This window comes from Rhopilema esculentum, chromosome 21, assembly GCF_057945365.1.
Source record: "Rhopilema esculentum isolate cy_ngs chromosome 21, ASM5794536v1, whole genome shotgun sequence".
NCBI lineage: Eukaryota > Metazoa > Cnidaria > Scyphozoa > Rhizostomeae > Rhizostomatidae > Rhopilema > Rhopilema esculentum.
Genome location: NC_142835.1, coordinates 11,754,137 through 11,774,663, shown reverse-complemented (window position 1 = coordinate 11,774,663; position 20,527 = coordinate 11,754,137). Strand labels below are relative to the sequence as shown.

The window sequence follows — 20,527 nt, the reverse complement described above, 5'->3', positions numbered from 1 at the left end:
GAAAATTTTCAAGTGATTTTCATTGCCTAACAAAACAGCTTTTGGATGTATCATTTCCTATCCTTAATGGGGAAAACGTGTACATTTTCCTGGATTCTTCAAACTTTGGTTGCAAAATGTCCTCAACTTTCTAATGGTTGGTGTGTTTTCGCCCTTTTCTGCTTATTGCATCTAAATTATGTATTTTATTTTATTCTTTTGTGGTGTGTGAAAATATGTACTTGTATGCAAATGCATTTCCAGATTGGAATTTGCATCAGTTTTAATGGAAATTTTAATCGAGACACACTTAATGCCTATTTTTTAAAGTTTCATCTGTGTTATGGCAATAGAACTAGTTACATTTGTTGCTAGAACAACCATGCAACTTCTGTGCTGCCTTTGTTTTGAATATGTCGATCTATCGACGAATCTTTAATCATTCAAAACAATGTGGTGTATTCGTCCTGAAATGTTGCGTGAGCAGTGTTGACATTTGCTGTGACCCCTGTGATTCATCGGGCGCATGGCAAGTACATTTTTCCCCTATGCTGCCAATTAGCCAATTAACCAACGAGAACCTGAAAATTCAGACTATAATGATTCCGAAATGATAAATGATGAGGAACTCTTTTCCTTTTCTTTTTCCGGATTTTTTCCGCACTCTTGAAGCTCCTATACTCTGGGCTCTATAAAAAGCTAAATATTGGGATTTTTTTGGGGGGGGGGGGTGTTGGGGGTACACCAAATATGGCCTGACAGGGGGGTCAAATTATGTTAGAAAAAGACAATTACTGTTGAAAAAGCTATAAAGATATGTTTTTGCATCCCTAGACACGATTTTTCAACATCCCTAGACACGTTTGTTTTGTTCTAATAGCAATTATAATGTTCTAACACTATCTTAATGCAGAAGTATCTAATTGGCCAAAAAATTTCAGCATCGAAATGAGACTGAAAGCCCCCGAATTTGCCCGTTTAACATCGATTTTCAGAATCAGCGCCCCAAGATTGACCAAATCCACTCTATGCCATAAATTGTACCTTCGGGGGCCGATACCCCCTTTCTTCGCCTGGTCTATATTGTTGAAACACAATAGGGATTACGTTTGGCACTACTTTCACCAAAAAGCCTCGTTGATATATTTAACGGTACTTTTGGATTGTGTTCGTTCTTTTGATAAGGCCCTACAATGTTCCAGGCATTCAGGGGTAAAAGGAGAATTTTTATTGTCAGTGGTGGGGGAAGTCAGAGGGTGTGGGTGGGGAATGCCCCCATCACTGAGTATGTTAAAAATGCCCTGTCGTTTGTTTGGTCCTATTTGAAAAAAAATTATTAGACTGCTCTTTAGAAAAATCCTTCAAAATAGCAAAGACGATTTAACTATATATGGAACATAATTCAAGTTGATTATGTAGATGTAAAATCACCCAGGCCAGGACCATTCTGCAATGATCATCCTTAAGGTGAGGCCCTTAAAATTCTTGGAGGGTGCAGATAAAGATAAGATTTTCCGAGAAAACGGCGTTCCTAAGATATGACTGTTGGCAATTATACAATGTGGCCAAACTGCTTCCTGTGAAGTCTCAAACCATTTAAAAATATAAAGGCTATTTTCATAATAAGGATGAACTTGTTTATCACTTTTTATAACTTTAGACCATGTTATCTATGACCAACGAGGTTTTATCTATGACCATGACAACAAACCAAAACTCAGATTTTGGGATAGTTGGAGGGTCAAGGTACCAACCTTCTGATAGAAGATGGTACCTGATAATGATAACATTAGAGCGTTCCTAGAGCTGATTCTATATCAACCTAGATTCTTGAAAAATATTTCTTGCTTTTTCACCGAGAACCCCACCCCCTAGCTACGTACATGCCTTTCCTTGCCCATTCTCTCACCAAGTACAGTTTAGATATTTTCCTGGATCCACCTATTACATGGGCGTCGAGAAAAGTTGGAAATTTGGATGGGGCGGGATTTAGTAACCATAACAAAATACCTTGAAAAAAACTCTACTATTTTGCAAAAAATAGAGGTGCCATGGCCCCGGGACCCCCTTCATCGGAGGCCCTGTTTTATACTCATGTATCCATTACCGGGATCTTCCAATTAGGCTCACACAATTCAAATTGTATTTTCTCCTGGAATGAGATATTTCTAATTATAAGTTCGTTGCGATGTTACCACAACAACTTTTGCAAGGGACCTAAAGTGAGAGAGGACCAAGCACAGGGCTTCGAGAATCTCATACTAGTTTTGGACAATAAGAAACAAAAGGGTTCTTCTCCTGCCAATAAAATAGGGTTTTGTACTGATACAATGAAAAACTGGATTTAATTTTCAAAGATAGACCATTTTTTAAACTTTTATTCTCACCTAGGAATGGTTTGCTTTTAAATTGTTGCTTCTTTAATAACTAGCTCACGTTCGAAATCACGCTGCCAACAACAAACAGACGTTGGTCCAAAGCGCTGGGAGGAAGGAAATAGGCAGCAACCCATATCTGATTTTCAAGTTAACTACGAGCAAACATTTTTTGTACCTTGAGTAGATAACAAACTAATGACAAATATACGCCTTCAATCAAAGTCGAATTGGTAATTAAGTACAATAATAAAAGTTGGTAACGATGGTTCCATTTGTCTTTTATCAGATGGTCAATTCTAACAGGAAAAGCAACATCAGAATTTCATTTGTCGTTATAGATGTCATCTAGAAATAAAACATTTTCGGTTTACACGAAGTTAAGATTTTTTTATTGGTAGCTTAACCTCTACTTGAAAAACAATGAAAAACAATAAATTGATCACAAGATAAAGCGACAGTATTCTTTATAGGCACTAGCGATCTTGAATTATTTTTTTGCTCCCTTGGATAAAAAGTACCCTTGAGCTTCTTATAACCTTATGTTCTGTATTCAGTTTCAGACAAAAGATTCAGACAAAAAAAGAAAGGGTAATATATTTAACTTATTTCAAAATTCGATTTTTCAACTTATTGGATTTTTGTCGCCATTTTGCTTTGTTCCTGCTTATTTCCTTTTATCTAAACTCATTGCCAGAATCACAGAATATGGCGGACAGCCTGTCAAGCGTTTCTGCCTCCTAACATAAAGAAGTAAAACCGTTAATCGCTTTCCACTTTCCACTGTCTAAATATTTGAAAATTATTTCGAAGTACACTTAATTTTCTATGCTCCACGTAATTAATCAACTTACCAGCTCAGAGGATCAGCTGCTGCATCAGCCCAAATCTTGAAATCTTTATTCTGCGTTTTTTCCCCACTGAGCAATAAATCATTGATTCGATTGTCGTATAGGGCAAAATATCCACCTTAAAAGGGAGATACTAATTAGCAACGTGTAGACAGATTATCGATTGATAAAAATAATCATCAAAATCAGACAAAGTTGTTTAAAGAAAATTTGTCGCTGAAAGTAAATATAAAAGAGGGAGTATTGTGAAAAGGAAACTTGTTTGAGAAAGACAGGTTATTACCAAAGGTACGTACGGTAGTGTTTGGGGTTGGTGCATTTTCTTTATTTTCATATGTTAACAATTCGCTTTAGTGTCTTAAACATTTCAACAAGCATTTTTCATGGAAATGAGAGCACCTCTAAGGAAGGGACACATCCGAAAAAGAAGAATTTGTAAAGAACAATCGTTTAACAGCTGTTAGCATGCATCTTAAAAAGCATCTGTACCTGTGTGAATGAAAAGAACTCTCTTTCCTTTGAATCTTGAAGGGTTCTCTGACATTTCCTTAAGCATCGCTCGAGTTGCTTTGAGTGTGTACACAGGGTCAAGGACAACCCCTGTCATCTGGGCAATTTCAATGAGAAGTTCTGAAAGAATAAGAAAATTAGGTAACAAGCTGTTTCATCCATTGGCAGGCAAACAAGCCTAAACACATTTTGGAGTCGTCAAGTGTTCGGTCCTCAAAGGCACCCCTCACCCCCTACCTCGGTACGCGCCTGGTATCTGATGTCTGCAAAAATCGTTTAGATTCAGCTTGGGATCTTGAGATGGTGTTTGACGATCGTTGTTAAGCGCATCAAAGATAGTAAGAAGGAAGAGGTGATATGTTGCAAGGTTATTCCTGTTCTTTCAAAGCAACTTTTCGTAGATTGTTATACAATGGCCGCCTTTAGTATTGTTGGGTTCTTTCATGTAAACTGTCCTTGCTTGCTAGCTATTTGGCTAGGGGACCTTCGAAGCCCCTTTAAGATGATTATTCATTTTGGTGCCCCTGATATTTGATCAGGAAGGGGGGACGGTCAATTCCCTCCCTTGTCCCTCTGCCAGCATGCCACTTGAGAGCATTTTCTTTACTTTTCCTAATGCAAGACAGACAGGCAGACCAACAACGATTTTCTAAAGATTTAGCAAAGATTTGCTGCAAACACAATGAGGTGAAGGGATATGACGCCTCACACATGAGTCCCGCTTCCGATTGGTTTCTATTTATTGCTTTACGTGCTCATGTCAGACGGCATTGCTATGAAACAAGGTTTTTATTCAAAGGAAGATATCACATGACATTAACATCACTACACAGTGATTGTATTTCAAGGTATTATTGTGTAGGTATCATTTTAGTTGGTGTAAAAAATAAAAAATTGGTGGTTTTATAGTATTAAAGTTTTGTTGCTGTGTTCCTTTGCTAGAAGGAGGGTTGTCGATAGTTGAATTCACAATTTTACAATTGCTAGTCGAATCTTAGCTGAAAAGTTAATTTTGAGCGTATCACTGTTGTCGTTTATTTACGGGTTTCTGTGCCTTCTAGCCCACGCGCTGCGTAACTGTAGACGAAATACAGCTACAGAATAGGAAATAGAAAGAAAGGTAACTCTCATCGGTTCCTTGTTGTTTTTGAAGCCTCAGTCAACAATAGAATTCCTTAATTCCCCTTTAACCTCGATTTCATTAGACGAAACTTGGCCATGACAAATTATCATTCATTGATCAGATATAAACGAATTATGATACGTCATTGAATTTGTTCACTATCGTGAGGCATTTCGTTTTTAATAAAGGTGTCTACTTTCATTCTTTTTTAAATTTCCCCGACAGATACATGCTAAGCCTCGTATAAGTTAACACCTGTGCAAGTTTTTTCAGGCATCAACTGATAGGCAGGAGTTCCTCTTTTGCCTAATTCCTTTTCTGTGATACAGCTCAGAAGAGCCTCGAATTGAATTTTACACTGGTGTCCCGTGTGAGGATAGTCGAAGCAAGGAGAAGGGGAGTTATATCTTTCACTATTTTTTAGTGCGTAGCGGTGAAAACGTGCAAAATAGGCCTATATCTAGCTGCTAAGCATGTTTTTGATCATATTCTTGAATTCTGATTGGCTAATGGAGTATGGAGAATTTGGGTCGCTCAGCCAATCAAAGATTTGGAACCTATGCTAGTGAACTACTAATCCTGGCAAATAAAAGATCACGCTTTCAACCATTTCTACATAGGCAGCTAGAAATGGTCCTTGCAGGAATTGAATCTACTGTGGTTCCAGAGACATTATATTGATACATCCTATTAATTTTTCTAGTGGTATCAGTGGTAATAACTACCTATATCAAAGTTTCTGCAATTTTTGTATACTTATAAAGTCACTATTGTTGCTTTTGCAGCACTTATCAAGAACCCTGCTGCACATAATGATCTGATCAACTTACAAGAAATTAAAAGGGAACTAACTACACTGAATTGGTAAGACATTCATACCTAGTTCTTCCTTAGTCGATTTGCCATACCCCTCTCCCTTATAGCCGTCAATTACGTCACAGATGTCTCTAGCTTTAACGTCTTGAAGACCATATTCGCCAATCAGTTCATCGATGTGATCGTAGAAATAGTCTGCTGTATCGCAAACACATACACCATGCACCCTAAACAATAATGAAGAAAAAATACACATCGGAACTTTTTACACAAAAAGTGAGGCTACAACGCTTATGTTCCTTTCCATAATCACATTACGTATGAAGCATTTACTTTTATCCAACCACTAGATAAAAGTACATTCTATCTTCTACTGGCTGTACAATAAAGCAGACTACCCATGGTTTGTTCTGGTATAAAGTTACTTGTAAGGCTTTACCCTACTGCAATGTTTTTATCCTATGCAAAGCCAATTTCTGAACTGGTAGAAATGTTCTTTGTTCATTTCAATATAATATAGACAGCAATCAACCCGATAAAGGGTATTTGCAAAGCATCCTTTTCTGGAACTAGTAATGCTCCTTTTATACGAGTGATGCAACCATCATTAAGCCCTTTTCTTGTATTTACAACAATTATTCAATTGAATGTTGGCACTCTACGCGCGCACTTTGCTTAAACTTTGCAGATGCCGTCATTAGGCCCTTGCAGATGCACTTTGCAAAGCCGCATGTGAAACATTCTTTGCTTAATTTATTTTGAAAAAGTTCATTTATATTTAGAATATCATACCCTTCTGAATATAGTGCATCGTTATTATATTTCCAAGACTCTTTTTTAAAAACAGACTGAGGTCCAAATTTCATTGTATACTTTGGTGTACGGTATTGCTATAAAATTCGGATATTATCCTGCAGTCATGCTCCACTTTTGATTATGGAGCGTCAAGTGGTCCATGCTCGCTGATAATCGGAGATGGCTTCCTGAACCTTCATTCCTTTGATCAAACAACTAATTTTATAGCTCAGAAGTGTCTTTTGGGTAAGATCTATCATAGCTTATAAATTCTTGCAAAAACACAGATCAAGAAAACACCACTACACTAAAATCTTTCGTTATCCGAAAAGATGCAAAAGCTATTATGTTTACTTTAAAGGCGATCCATTCAAATAATTTGCCAGGGCCAGACCACCAATTGTACCACCACTGCCAGTAGCCACAAATATATCATCGAAGTTCTCTAACATACCCTGGAACAGAGAAAACGTGCCATGACACCTATCTGCCAGAACCTCGGTAAAACACTAGGGAGGTGAAAGTGTGGGTTGATAAATTGAAGTCCCAACAAAGTTAGACCATTTTTTTCAGTAAGGTTCTGGTACCCAGGGTATAACAGAGAATAATAGCATAAAAGGCCTGCTCATTGTTCCTTTTGATTAAACAACATTTTAGCAGACAAGCAGCTAACTTTTAGGGACTGTAAAAAAATTGCTACTTCGCTGAATCGTAAAATGACTATTCTATGGCAATGAAAAATCAATTCAAAATTTTTAACATATCTTAAGTATGAATAATGAATTTAATATTTTCAAAAAAAAAATTGAAGTTTTCAAATATGAGATAGAATAAGCGCTGCCACAACCTCTTCTGCAACGTCTCCTCATTTGATTAAAAAAAACCTTGGGCAAGAGACACATAATTACTGAGAGCAGCCCGGGTTGAAAACAGTTTAAAAAAAATCATATATAATAATTTGAAAAGCTAATGTTTTTTAAATAAAAACAAAAAACCGAACACAAAAACAGTTACAGAAACTAAGGAGCTCTTTGAAGAGGCACTTTAACGATCGTGTTTTACAACCGAGAAAATACACATTTCTCTTGTGCATACGTCACCTGATCCATCAATTCTTGGTACACATCGATAAAAGCAAATGTTCCTAGAGAAGATGACCCGCCATAAGGGATTTCGTAAGCACGTTCTTTCCTCTCCTCCCTATCGTGAAAGATAATGCATATAAGAATGCAGTTGCGGTGGGTTAAATTTCATCTATGTTTGTCTGAGCAAATTCCTTTTATTTTCAGTACTTGTATGAATGCTAACCTCTTCTTTGACATTGTTTGGCGATCAGCTAGCTCTATGAACCCTTTGTTCCTTTCATTTTTATTTCCGTATAATTTTGCTCAATAGTAGTATTATCGTCATTGTAAAAAAATGTTTCTATAAATTGGACTCAATTAACAAAAAGTTCATGACCAGAGGTGATTTTTTGCATGTTAATCAATCTTAAAAATAAAATATTGATTATTTTGGTTTCCTTATACTGTTTCCGAATGGCTTTGTTCCACAATTGGAAAAAATTCTTGTAAAAAAAAGTCCTGAATATTCAGCAAACTTTTTGAAATTTCCTGCCATATTTGTTACATTTTGAGGAACTTTTGATTCCTCAGCTTTCATGCCATATCACGTCTGGTTACTTGATCTTTATTCATTATTTTTTATATTTCAGTTAAAAGCTGATTTTGTCAATTTTATCTTCTCAGCAAATTACTTGATGGTTCTCTTTAATTTATAGGAAAACTGAAATCATAGATCAATTGGATCCTAAAATTTATTTGTGCAATGCCGAGAAAAGCTTTTGTCTTTGCGTTCTCTCTGCAAATAAATAGAGTCGTTGTTTATCATCACAAGAAGGCTTGTCTTTCAAAGTTAACTTGCCTAGAGCTGTGAATGATTTTGGTTGCATCGGCCTGGCGATAATGATATTAATGGATCAACCATGCCATTGCCAAAGGCATTGCCATATTAAAAACTACCGCTACATGGCTTCACTTTAAAATCCACCTACTATGATGAAATATCTCGATCCATGTATATGGAAATTATTGTTTACCGGTCGTCATAAAGTGCTCGATGCTGTGTAGGCAGGGCTGTATACGCTATTTGACGTATCGAACAAGACGTTTCTTAGCTGCTACTACGAGTTTCGTGCTCAGTGCGATCATTAAGCAACTCTGATCGATCCAAATCTATATCAAAGTTTTCTTTCCTATGCCTTCAGTCCTACTTAAAAACGTAGGCATTCTCCTGCTAGTTTGACAATGTTTCTTCAATATCCTAAAAGCTAAACAGGGTCATGAGCTAGAAACTCAAGCATATCAATCAGATCCTTGCATATAAAAAGTGAAGAAAGGTGGCTATCCCTTTTGTAGTCGTTTCTACGTTAGTTGAATGAAGTTAGTTTAGTACAGCTAGCAATAATTACCCTATCATAATGCCCTTCTGGCCTGAACTCTTCCATGTTTGAGAATATTTAATGAAAATGAAAAAATCAAGGAAATATACCAAAGTCTTGACGCAAGGTTGTTAACTCTAGTGCCCAGTCCTCTAGTAAGTGATTCATTTGGAACTAAGTATACCTCGGCAGCACTCAGTCGATCAAGCATGACGTTTCCACAGCAGTTGCGCGCATCAGTGTCCTGTAAAAACACGCGTTATGTCACGCTTGTGGCCGTTGCATAAGTCGATTCACAAAGAAATTTATCTTTGAATGATCTTGTTTTGTATCTAAAATCTGCAAAAACTTTTATGATAGATAAAAATGTCTGACAGCAAAGAACCTATCTTGATAGTTAAAAACAATACATTATCTATACAGGGTAATTCAATCAGCAAAAGCACTATGAAAAGTTAAAAGACGAAGCCACAATTAATTTATAAAAAGGCATTGAAAATAGACAATATTCTATATAAGTTATACAATTATTATACAAGTTTAACCTGTAAATGGCTTTTAAAAAATCAAACATTTAGTAAACTAAAGCTTTTCGTCTGACACACTTCAGAGTTTAAACGTCAGAACATAGATCGAAAACTCTACGCTAAGAAACATATATACCCAGTTGTGGATCGAAATATGCCAATCAGAAACACGAGCACATGACTGTTGAGGTTGACCAATCAGTGCCGCTTGCCTATTGAGAATGTTACCAATGGAGTCCTAAGATGAAAACGAACTCCTTTTGTCTACACAGTAGCGGTTTTTTCGTGCTTATGTAGATAGATTCTAAAACTGCTAGGTGGAACGACCATCGGGCTTTACCAATAATCCGAAACATGTCGCCATTATAGTGTTTTGCACAATCTGGGTTTTCTAGTACAAGTTTAACCCTTAAAATGTTCCTCCAAAGCGTTTTTGAATTTCTCTTTCTCTGTTTTGATATTAAGTGACAGAGCATTGAATATTTTTACTCCATTGAAGAAGATCCCTCTTTTTGAACTTTCTGTTTTGACTTTTGACATCCGCAGGTCATTACGTCTTGTTGCTTTTCCGTGTTTCAGTTTCGTAGAATAGTTAAGGAAGACACCAGGAGCAGGTTCATCTAAGGACGCGATTTAAAAACGAAATCTGCACATTGAGTTGATCTCATGGAAGCGAATGATCGCCAGGCACGGTGGTTATTATGCTGTTATACGAAAACGATCTTAAGTGCTCTCTTCTCAATCTTCTTTAACTTCGATTCATTCATCTCTGATAAAGTCGAGAACACGATGCTGCAGTAATTCATAACTGGCTGAACCATGGCTTTTTACGATTCCACAGCAGCATAGATGGCGACTATTGGCCTAATTCGGCGCAGGAGACCTAGCCTGCTTGAAGCTTTCTTACAGATTTTTTGGATATGATCGTTCAGAGTGAGAGACTTGTCTAAATAGATTCCAAGGTATCGGTATTACTGATGGCCTTCGAGTCAATTGTTATCTATGCTGGTTGCTTGTTTTGGATTGAATATCAAGCCATCTTTGCACAGCCAATTATGTAATAATTCAACGTCATTATTCATAGCCTTTTCTATTTCTATTTCATGTTTCATTTTTTCCGAAAACAAAAATACAGTGTCATCTGCATACATTATGATCTTTGATTTCTCGACCTGCTGATGGAGATCGTTTACATAAATCAGAAAAAGCAGTGAACCCAAAATTCACCACTGTGGCACGCCGAACCAGATCTTTTTTCTCTTGCTTTTTCTCCCTCAAAGCTGACGATTTGAGACCGATTTTAGAGATAATATTTGATTCATTTTAACTCAGTGTTTTCAATGCCATAATAGGATATCTTTGAGTTCAAGGATTGGTGATCTACGTTATCGAATGCCTTTCGGAGATCTACAAAAAGCGCCTCTGTGAGTTGGCCCATGTCCACGTGTTTTCTGATAGTGTCAGCGAGGTGAACAACTGCTGACGGCGTTGAGTGATGTTTTCTAAATCCAAACTGGTATAGAGACAAAAGTTTGTTCTTTTCCAAACATTCGTACAGTTGGTGATGGAAAACCCTTTCAAGAATTTTTTAGAAGACTGGTAAAACTGAAATAGGCCTATAATTGTCAAGCTCTTTTGCATCTCCACACATCAAGCGACTTTCCACTCTGAGGGAACCGTTGATGTTGATACAGACAGGTTTAAAATATGAAGGAGGGCTGTATAATAACATGTGCCGCATCTTTCACAGTTTCTGGGGGGATGTTGTGTAGACCAGGAGATTTCGACCTCTTTAGGGAGGGGATAAGTTTTGAGACTTCAGATCTTTTGATGAGAATGGAATGCCATACACCCGATTTTTAATGTTATTATGTATCATAAGAACTATCGGACACTAAACAAATGGAAAGAAAAGGAAAAAGCCACTTACTGGCTCAGTTGTTTTTAAAATGAGATGGCTGTTGAGGCCGACGAGACGGGCCGCCAGCGCAGTGGCTCGACAATGATTTGACTGGATGCCCCCGCAAGTAATTACTGAGTTATAGTTTTTTGCTACTGCATCTGCTAAGAGAAATTCCAATTTTCTGATCTGCAAAAGAAAAAGAATAAATAAAAAATTAATCTCATAATACTTGATATCATGTGCAAAAAGGGCTCATTGAAGCATCATAAAAAGGGCCCTTTGAAGGTAGGATAATACTGATTGCTGCTGCATGTGCTGGTTAACCAAATTCATTTTCTTTAGGAACACCAAAAGAAGATCTAATAACGTTTCACGGCTACACGGTTTTAAAATAAAACGGAATTACTGCGGTTGCGGATAATGCCGAAAAAGACGCGTTTAGGCGGATGTATGTCCGTCCTCCAATTATAAACCTACCCAACGATGTTTCAAAACATATCTAGAGCTACAAGCTTGATGAGACACTGCTGCATTTCTGACCATAATGGCCTCGTTATGCCTTCTTATTTCGCCTGCTCGCAGACCCGACTGTGCAGAGACCATGTCGGTGTTTACTCATAAGGAACTGAGTTGAATATTTCCCGTTTTTCGCTATCGGATTTCTAACATAAGAGAAATTCAACCTCAATTCCTTATGGCTAGACATCGCCATAGTCACCCCATTGTCGAGTCTGCGAACAGGCTAGCTCTTATCAAGCATGTAGGTGGTGGGGCAGCGGGAGATTGGAGGGTCGTTCTCTATACATATTCTGGGCTTTTTGAGGAACTAAATACCTGCGCTTAATGAAAAAAGAACGACGCACCAGCTAAATGTACACCAATATGTGAAAACAACAAACAGGGTGTTATTTAAAATTTAAAAGAATTTAAAAGAAGGGGTCATTCTAAGGATCAAGAGGAAAATGGCTGCAAGTTTAAAAAAAACATTTTCACTTACTTTGTTACCACCAAGGACACTGCCAGTCATGTCATCTCTTTTTATGGAGACTTTGAAGCCATCAGGAATGTTTGGTAGGGCCCACTGATGAATTGGAGTGTTCTTTTGTGCAAGCTGCAATTGCACAAAACAGTTATAGATGCAAAATTTTCATACGTAAAATTGGATATCTTACCATAGACAAAGTACCTTGCTTCGTATTTTTTAACTGCAATTACAAGCTTTGAGAAATGGATTTATGAAGATAATCGAGCGCGATAGCATTGAGAAATAAATAAATAATAGACATCATATTGAAAAACACAGGAATTCCTTTGGTTCATTGCCCAGGTTATTTAGCCTTCAAGGGGAAAAGAGGTTGCAAAAATGTACTTTTTATCAGAGCTTTAAGAAGAGTCTTTCTGGTAAAAAATATATGGCCCCTAATTCAAAGACAGGCTACAGACTACTTGTCCAGTTACCTTAGCATAAATCAATTTATAGGACCAGCCACCTCAAATCAATCCTCTTTCTCCCTGAATTTCACAGATTGATCTTATGCAACTACTATTGTATCAAAACCCATAATTAACTGTTGATTTGTCACATTGGTGCCCTATCAGATTTTGTCACCTTCTTCATGGCATATGAAAAATCATGGCATTTTGAAACATTATCTTCTTGTGCCACTCTTCGGAGGATAAAATGTCAGAATATTGATGGAAGACTGAGAAATATTTAACAGCATCAGGCAGACCTTACTTCAACGCCCCGTGATAGCGTATTTTTGTAATGAAGCATCCAAAATGTGCAGTGATAAATGAAAAACTGTACAGTAATTAATCGTCGAAACACCATTATCAAGAATTCATAGTGCCATAGAAACTTTAAAGCTAACAAACTCTGCATAACTCGTAACAAAATGAAAACAAAATCAGAATACCTAGAAAGACCCAAAATGGTTCATCTCTCAGACTCCTTTCAACGCAGCCTCGGTTTATCTTTTTGAAATAAAAACTGTTATGCAGTGATCAAATTTCCTATAATAAGGCTTGGTTGCGGACCTTTGGAAGCATAGTGGCTTCTTGAGCTACAGCTTAACACATGACCTCTACCGAGAATCATTGAATTTTGAACATGACAATCGATTTGGCACAGTGGTTGACTAAATTCAATTAAATTCAATTGAATTTCGCTTACAGCATCTAATTAGGTACAAATAATTTGAAGATACCTATGATTACTAAAAAGATAATGATTTAAATGTTCAAAGCCTTGTTCAATAATAGAATAGTATTAAAATGTAGATGGTTCATAAAATTGTAATGCATTACTAAGCCGAAATAAAACAAAATGTGCTCAAGATATAATTCAAGGATAATTTATCCCTGAACATAAACATCCTTCTAATATAAATTCCATCATTTTTCAAAAATAGTTGCAAATAAGAAAGTTCCTGCTGAAGCAAACTGCAAAGACTTTTCAAGCTATCTGATTCAGGAAAATTTTTTCATTAATGTTAATCGCGATGAGTTAAAAGTTCTTTTTATGAGCTTAGTGGTTCTTAATCACCAAACTTGTAAGAAATTCCAAAAAAATGATTAAATACGCTTTAGTCAAAACTCTTGAAGTTTTAATTAATCATTACTTAAGCTCAGGCATTCACCTATCCCTACTGAAATATGCAAAAGTAATACCTATTAATTAATAATGCTAAATCCAGATTAGAAGGTCCAGATTATCATCATATACCTTTGCTGCCAACTTTCAATAAAATATTTGAAAAATGCATAAAAGGATCATTACTCAGCCACAGCGGCCTAAGAGGATCTAGAGGGGCATGGGGGATGTAGGGGTATGCAGATCCGTGGATTAAGCGGATTATGGATTATGGATCCGTGGATTAAGCGGATTATGGATTACGGATTTTGGGATCCAGAGATTCTTGGCGGATTATTTGTCAAACAGTAGCGGATTCGCGAAAATGTTTGCGTAAGCGGAACATTGCCCGAGCACCAAAAAAGCACATGGTGCACCTCAAGGAAGCATATCAGTCCCTTTACTCTTTTTTCAATATATTTGCCATTATGTTCCGAAATTCTTGAAGTCCATTTATTAATTTTTGACCTGCGAGCTGAGGACACAGTTTTCTTAGAGAGAGAGAGGTATACTTTTAACGTTGGTAGAGACGGTAGGTGTTTCATTCTATCCCGAAATCTTTTGGTTGTGTGTCCCACGTCGCCAAATTCACACTGAAACCTTAACCAATAAAAAATAGGACTCATAGTCATATGAATAGATTGAATACTTTGCGCTCCATTTCAAAATGGCCTGTAGCCGTGGCGCATCCGGCCAAAACAAATTTTTTATAGGTTCTTCCTTATTCTAGTAGATGCCAAATTTCGTTCTGGTCAGTTGTTAGCTGCCAGTGGTAGACGCTCTCTAACGGTGACCGCTACTTCTCACTATCGTCAATACTTTTTCCTGCAAATTGACCAGATCATTTCCTTTTTGGTGCGATCTAGGCTTTTACTTTCTTTTAATACTTACGACCAATCAAATAAATTGATATCATTTTAACGCTATGTCGATGCATCATTTTTCAAAATGTTTTAAAATTGTTGAAGAGAAGAGCAATAGTAAATCAAGACCTGCATGCACTAGTTATACGCGCATGCAAAGTTAGAGCGTTTGACCTTGAAAAATATCAATATGTATGACTCAAGGAGGCGTGGGGTTATTGCTTATAACGGGGAATGGGATCGTATACATTCAAAGTTTATCATAAATTATAAGTCAACAAATTTAAAGAAATCACCATTTCAAAGTTTGACAAATTAAGGATAGGTTCAAATTCAAAATCAAGTTCCTTGCTCATTGGTGCGATGCAGCCCTTTCTTTTTAAATGCTAGATTCATTTCTTATTCTTTGCAGAGCGCAAATTTTTGTTCCTTAGTTTGGGGGGGGGGGGGGGGGGCTGGTAATCAAAAAGTTATTTATTTTCTTCGGGTGGCCAGACCTTCCTAAACTGCTGGGGGATGAGCAAGAGAAAGTTGTTTAATGAGTGACGCAGCTCTGCGTCCTGGAATCGAAGCGCGCGTGCATGAAGCGAAGTTGATATTGCGCATGCTCCTGGACTCCAGGACGGAGAGTTGCTCACTCATTTGAAATTTTCGCTCGCACGTTCCTTCCCCTTACAATAGATGGTTTAACTCACTGCTTACAAACAATAGAGAAAATTCTTTTCCACCTTGTTGCGGAACCATCCCCCGTACTACTGACAAAGCACTGACCGCGGTGTATTGTAACAATAATACTTTTCATTTGGCTTGATCGTGTATGGCTTTTCTTTTCATTTTCCTGGCCTTATCTATCTATTTCAAGGCAATCTGTCTCGTTGTGGATTGTTTGATGAGAACAATAGCTGGAACAATAGCCTAAACATGATTCCAGCGCTCCACCATATTTTTTACAATGCGATAAATTAAAAGTGGACTGGAAACAAAACAAAAAAAATCCCTTTGTTCTTATAATCAATCAAAGTCGTGACAGATTGCCTTTAATCCCCTTTAGCCACAATAACAAAAGAATATGCAAGAATCCACTCTTGCCGGGTGTCCTGCTTAAAAAGAGGGAGATTGGAAAAAGGAAAGCATACACGAAGACAGCCTTCCTTTACACTTTGGTTCTATCTGCAAATACCATCGTACTCGTTTCATTGCTGCTTTTTTTGTGTCAAGTTTTTAAGTCGAAGGGATTTTTGTAAAAGATGTACGAGCTCGTTAATGTTTTATACGCATTTTATTACCGCCAATCAAAATGCGTACATAATGTTTATGAAAAACAAATTTTAAATGGAGAATTTCCTGCAAGAATAAAAGATCCTTAGAAAGGAAAAATTATTAGCAAGTTTAGACTATGCGAATTATACTTGAAATAATAGGTCAGATATCAAATTGGCCGAGAAAAAACCGAGAAACAACGTCTTTTATACGTTCTGTTCTGGGGGTAAAGTGGAGAATGAAATATAGTTCTCGTAGATTGTGAAATATGTTATACTGAATAACAAAGAAACCTTTTCGAAAAAATATCAAAACAATAACAACTTTACTTACCTTTATCAAAATTCAAAATTTATTTACTTGCAACAAATTGTTATAAAATGTTATAAAAATCTGTTATAAAAACATTTATCAATTGTTTATCCGATACCTAAAATAATCATGAGTTGTATTTTTATCTTGCATGTATTTTTAACTTGGTTCAGTCAACTCGCAAATCTACCGTTAAATAATATTCATTTTGTAAAAATACCAAAATTTTGCCAAGCCTCGACAATCATAAGGAATTTTAAATATGGTTTCAGGGGAATGCAAGCAGAAACCACCCATTTTGAACAAGATTTGTCTGCCAGGTGATTCTCTGTTAAAAAATTCGTGAAACTTCTTCCATTAATATGCTTAAAAATTGATGATTCTTAGGGTGAATATTCTAATAAACAATATTCTCAAAATAAGTGTATAGCTCGTACGTTTTATGTTATACTATGTTTTTTCTAATATTATGTTGGCTAAATTGTCAAATAGGTATCTGTTTGTAATCAAAAACATATAGGTATATTATAAATACGCCATTAATAAAAAATGAATGCCCGAATACTGTTTATTTTCAAATTGTGAATGCTAGTGTCCACGTGAAAACGGAAACATCGAGAAGACAAGATTTGGCGTTCAAATAGAATTAAAATACCTAAGCTTGCTTTGTAAAAACGAATACATTTTGTAAAAACGATTTTCAATTGGCTGATAAGGATTCCACTAAATAGAACAAATAGGGACAGCAAAATTAAAACCTAGTCTTATTTCTTTGTCCATAGTTTAGTAAAGACCCCCCCCAAACACACACTTACTTATCATAAGCGAAATGAATCTGTTTACAACAAGTCCAAACGAAGAAGCATTGATTCACATTGGCTATGATAAGTTTTCTGGTTTAAGTCTGATTTTTTGTGTGAAAATTAGGTCCGAAATGCTAGGCCCATGCAAGTCACGGTGCTTCCAATGGTATGGTTATAATTTTGCACATGGCCTTTAACGAAGTTACGGATACACTAAAAATACATCTGTCTTGTGTATTAAAACAACGAGATTCTTTCCGTTCGGTTGTCTCTTGGCAAATATCAGTTTAGAAAGGCGACACGATGCTATTTGAATCTTTATAATTTAATACAATTCAATCCGGCTTGCGACAGTCTTGTATTTAAATTTCTGGGTTCGCTAGGCCATCCAAATCTTAAGACCATCGACTGCAAATAGAAAAATTCAGCATGTTATGCAGAAATTATGAAAAAAATTTCCATTCTACCCACTTTAAGTCGGCTTTTCGGCAACATTCGTAACTGTGAGGCCCATGATGGAGCAGAATACGGCTCTAAGCGATCCATAATCGTTTCTCCTTTACCCGCAGGTGCCATATGTTGTTGCCATTTATACCACGTGACCTATCAGTGTGCCTGTTCACGTTGTTGTAAGATGGCGCCCTAAGATTTGAAGGAGAAATTCTTTTTATTCAGCTGGTTTGAAGCAGATTTAATTTGACTAACATCGTGAATATCTTGTCGAACAAATTGCGTTGATAAAACTAAAACCTTATAGGTTGTCATTTCATGCAAACACTATACCTCAACTTTTCTCCCGTCTCCATAAATGGGGGGATAAATGGTAGTTACTTGCACATTTCTGCTTGTTTATCACAATTAGGCCTTTCTATATCTTCTTGTAAACTAAATCGGAAATCTCAATTCTCTTTTATTGCTGAACTTTCCTCTCAAAAACTTGGGTTCCTTTCTAGAGCATGGGGACTCACCATCACAACTATCAATTTAAAGATGCGAAATCCTATTTCGAGGACTGAATTCGAAATACAATATTTATAGCGAAAAAAATCCAGAAAGTTTATATTCCTTGCATGCACTACGTCTGTGATGCCAAATTAGTATCAAAATCATAAAAATCGTTAAATGTTTACCTTTTTATTTACTTTTAGACCAAAAAAGCAATTAAAATCTAGGCCTGATGGTAAAAGCTCACATGTATCAGGTTCTCAAAACTTTGAATCAGGTCCTATTTTACATAAATTGGAATTATAATTTTTCTCTTGTTGCCCCCTGTCCTCCCTATTCTACTTCTACCCAGTGATATAGCAAGGGTCGGAAGATTAGAAAGGCAAGGAGGAGTCCGACAGAATGTAGACCGGTGGTTTACTCAGAGGAAAATTTTGCTGACCACACCCTTGAGAATTGGGAAAACGCCCAATTTTGTATATGCATTTGGAAATGCTATGGCTTTTTATGTGGTAATGGTTGGCTAATTAAACACAGTAATCATCATATGTAACTTTTGGGGGCTGACCCCATTGTATAGGAAACTGTCTATTTCCTTCACAATTCCTTTAGCCTTTATATTCTGAATTGTGTAAAGGCGAGGAAGCTCTACGTGTAAAAACTGATTTTCTAATGTTTGTAAGGAAACATCTAAAAATGATAAACATACAGTATTTAAAAGTTTCAAACTAAGCCCGGTCTTCTTGGAGCAAAATCTGCAAAATTCCTGACAAGAATTTTAGAATCCAGATTTTTTATGGATTGAAGTTCAGTTTCTGTTTTATCGGGAATGTCAAGAACGTCAAAGACCTTTCTATATAAACACTAAAAGGAGAGGAAATTGTAAAACATTCTGTAGAGATACAGAAACTTTTGGCGAGCAAGCATTTTAGATTAACTTAAAAAACATTTCAGAATATTTCATACAGCCGTTTGCTTGGAGTGGGATTGTGCAGTCTTAGACAAAATGGTGCTTCTTTTTTTCTGCAAGACCTGCTATGATGACAAAACTGTTGCCATGGTTGCATGTGGAAACTGGAAAATCTCACAATCATCAATCAATCAAATCATTCAAAATCTTGATTGATTTATCTTTCAAAAGCTTATTGGGGATACAACGAAAAAATTATAGAAAGTTAGATTAAAGCATGATATTTGAAATTCCAGTCTGAAGCATGAAACTCCTATGTACAACTAAACTACAGTCTACAGTCTAAAAGAGTTTCTATATCCATTCTTCTTTTTCTTCTTTTGAATTGGTAACTTGTTGACCATGCTCATCGTGTCAAATTAGGGCCAATGAGTTTATTTCATAACTGAATCATGTCTCCCTTGTAAGTTATTAGAAAGTCACATAAACTCCAGATCCCTAACTGTACGATGGACCATAGACAGAGAATACCAGGTCGTAGAAAGTTGAAATTTACAAAATGAAGGCTGTTTGGTACGCTTAATGTAATATAGACCCAAATCATTTCTGCACCTGAGTCCTGTCATCAGTAACAAGTAATTCATTTTCTAAGAGAATCTCATTTTCCATCAATGGACTCAAAATAGCAAAAGCAATTTTTTCTTGATATTGTTTTAGTATTACTGTACGTCCAGGATATATCAATTTTCAGTTTCTGTCATCAACAAATAAGATCATCAAGCTCATCTTCCCTTTCTTCTCTTTCCCCCTCTACCTTAAAGAAATTTGATTTCTCTATAGGCAGATCAGATGCTTCTATAAGCACTTCATAATTTATCTGAAAGATTTCTTAACAACGTTTCGGTGCTTTCAATTTGGACGCCGATGAATAAAGGAAAATACACTGGTCTAGTCTTTATTGACTTGAAAAAGGCTTTCGACACGGTCGATCATAAAATCCTACTGGAAAAAATGAATATGTACGGAGTGACCGGCCTGGAACATGACTGGTTCACATCATATTTGGAAAATCGTAAACAATTCTGCAGGGTGGATGGCACCTCCTCTGATGTGAGGGGAATAAATTGTGGAGTTCCCCAGGCTCTTGTCTTGGTCCACTCTTGTTCCTGATTTACATCAATGATTTGCCTTTTTCCTTGCAAAAATCTCATGTCAGCATGTATGCTGATGACACGGCCATTTCCCTCTCTTCAAAAAGTATTGGTGACCTTCAAAATGACCTAAACTTAGATCTTTTGAAACTACAGGATTGGCTGCATGCAAATAAACTTTCCTTGAACGTAGTGAAAACGCAGTCACTTGTTATAGGCTCTGGTCCAAACATCCGTAAGATCGAAAGCCAGCCTGATGCTCCACCATCTTTTTCTTTTTCAATAGGTGATCAGAACATTGAAATGATCACCAACACAAGATACTTAGG

General features: G+C 36.6%; 1 protein-coding gene across 1 annotated transcript; it reads right to left on the bottom strand.

Annotated features, from left to right (window-relative positions):
* Nucleotides 1-2,497: 2,497 nt before the first annotated feature.
* LOC135684732 (uncharacterized) lies at nucleotides 2,498-17,805 on the bottom strand. Its single transcript, XM_065200372.2, has 10 exons — nucleotides 17,664-17,805; nucleotides 12,317-12,430; nucleotides 11,347-11,505; nucleotides 9,000-9,133; nucleotides 7,550-7,649; nucleotides 6,804-6,904; nucleotides 5,718-5,881; nucleotides 3,695-3,835; nucleotides 3,209-3,323; nucleotides 2,498-2,702 (listed from the first exon to the last, which is right to left on the bottom strand). Coding segments are annotated over exons 1-10 (1,134 nt in total). The 5' UTR covers nucleotides 17,769-17,805; the 3' UTR covers nucleotides 2,498-2,701.
* Between the last annotated feature and the right edge of the window lie 2,722 nt (nucleotides 17,806-20,527).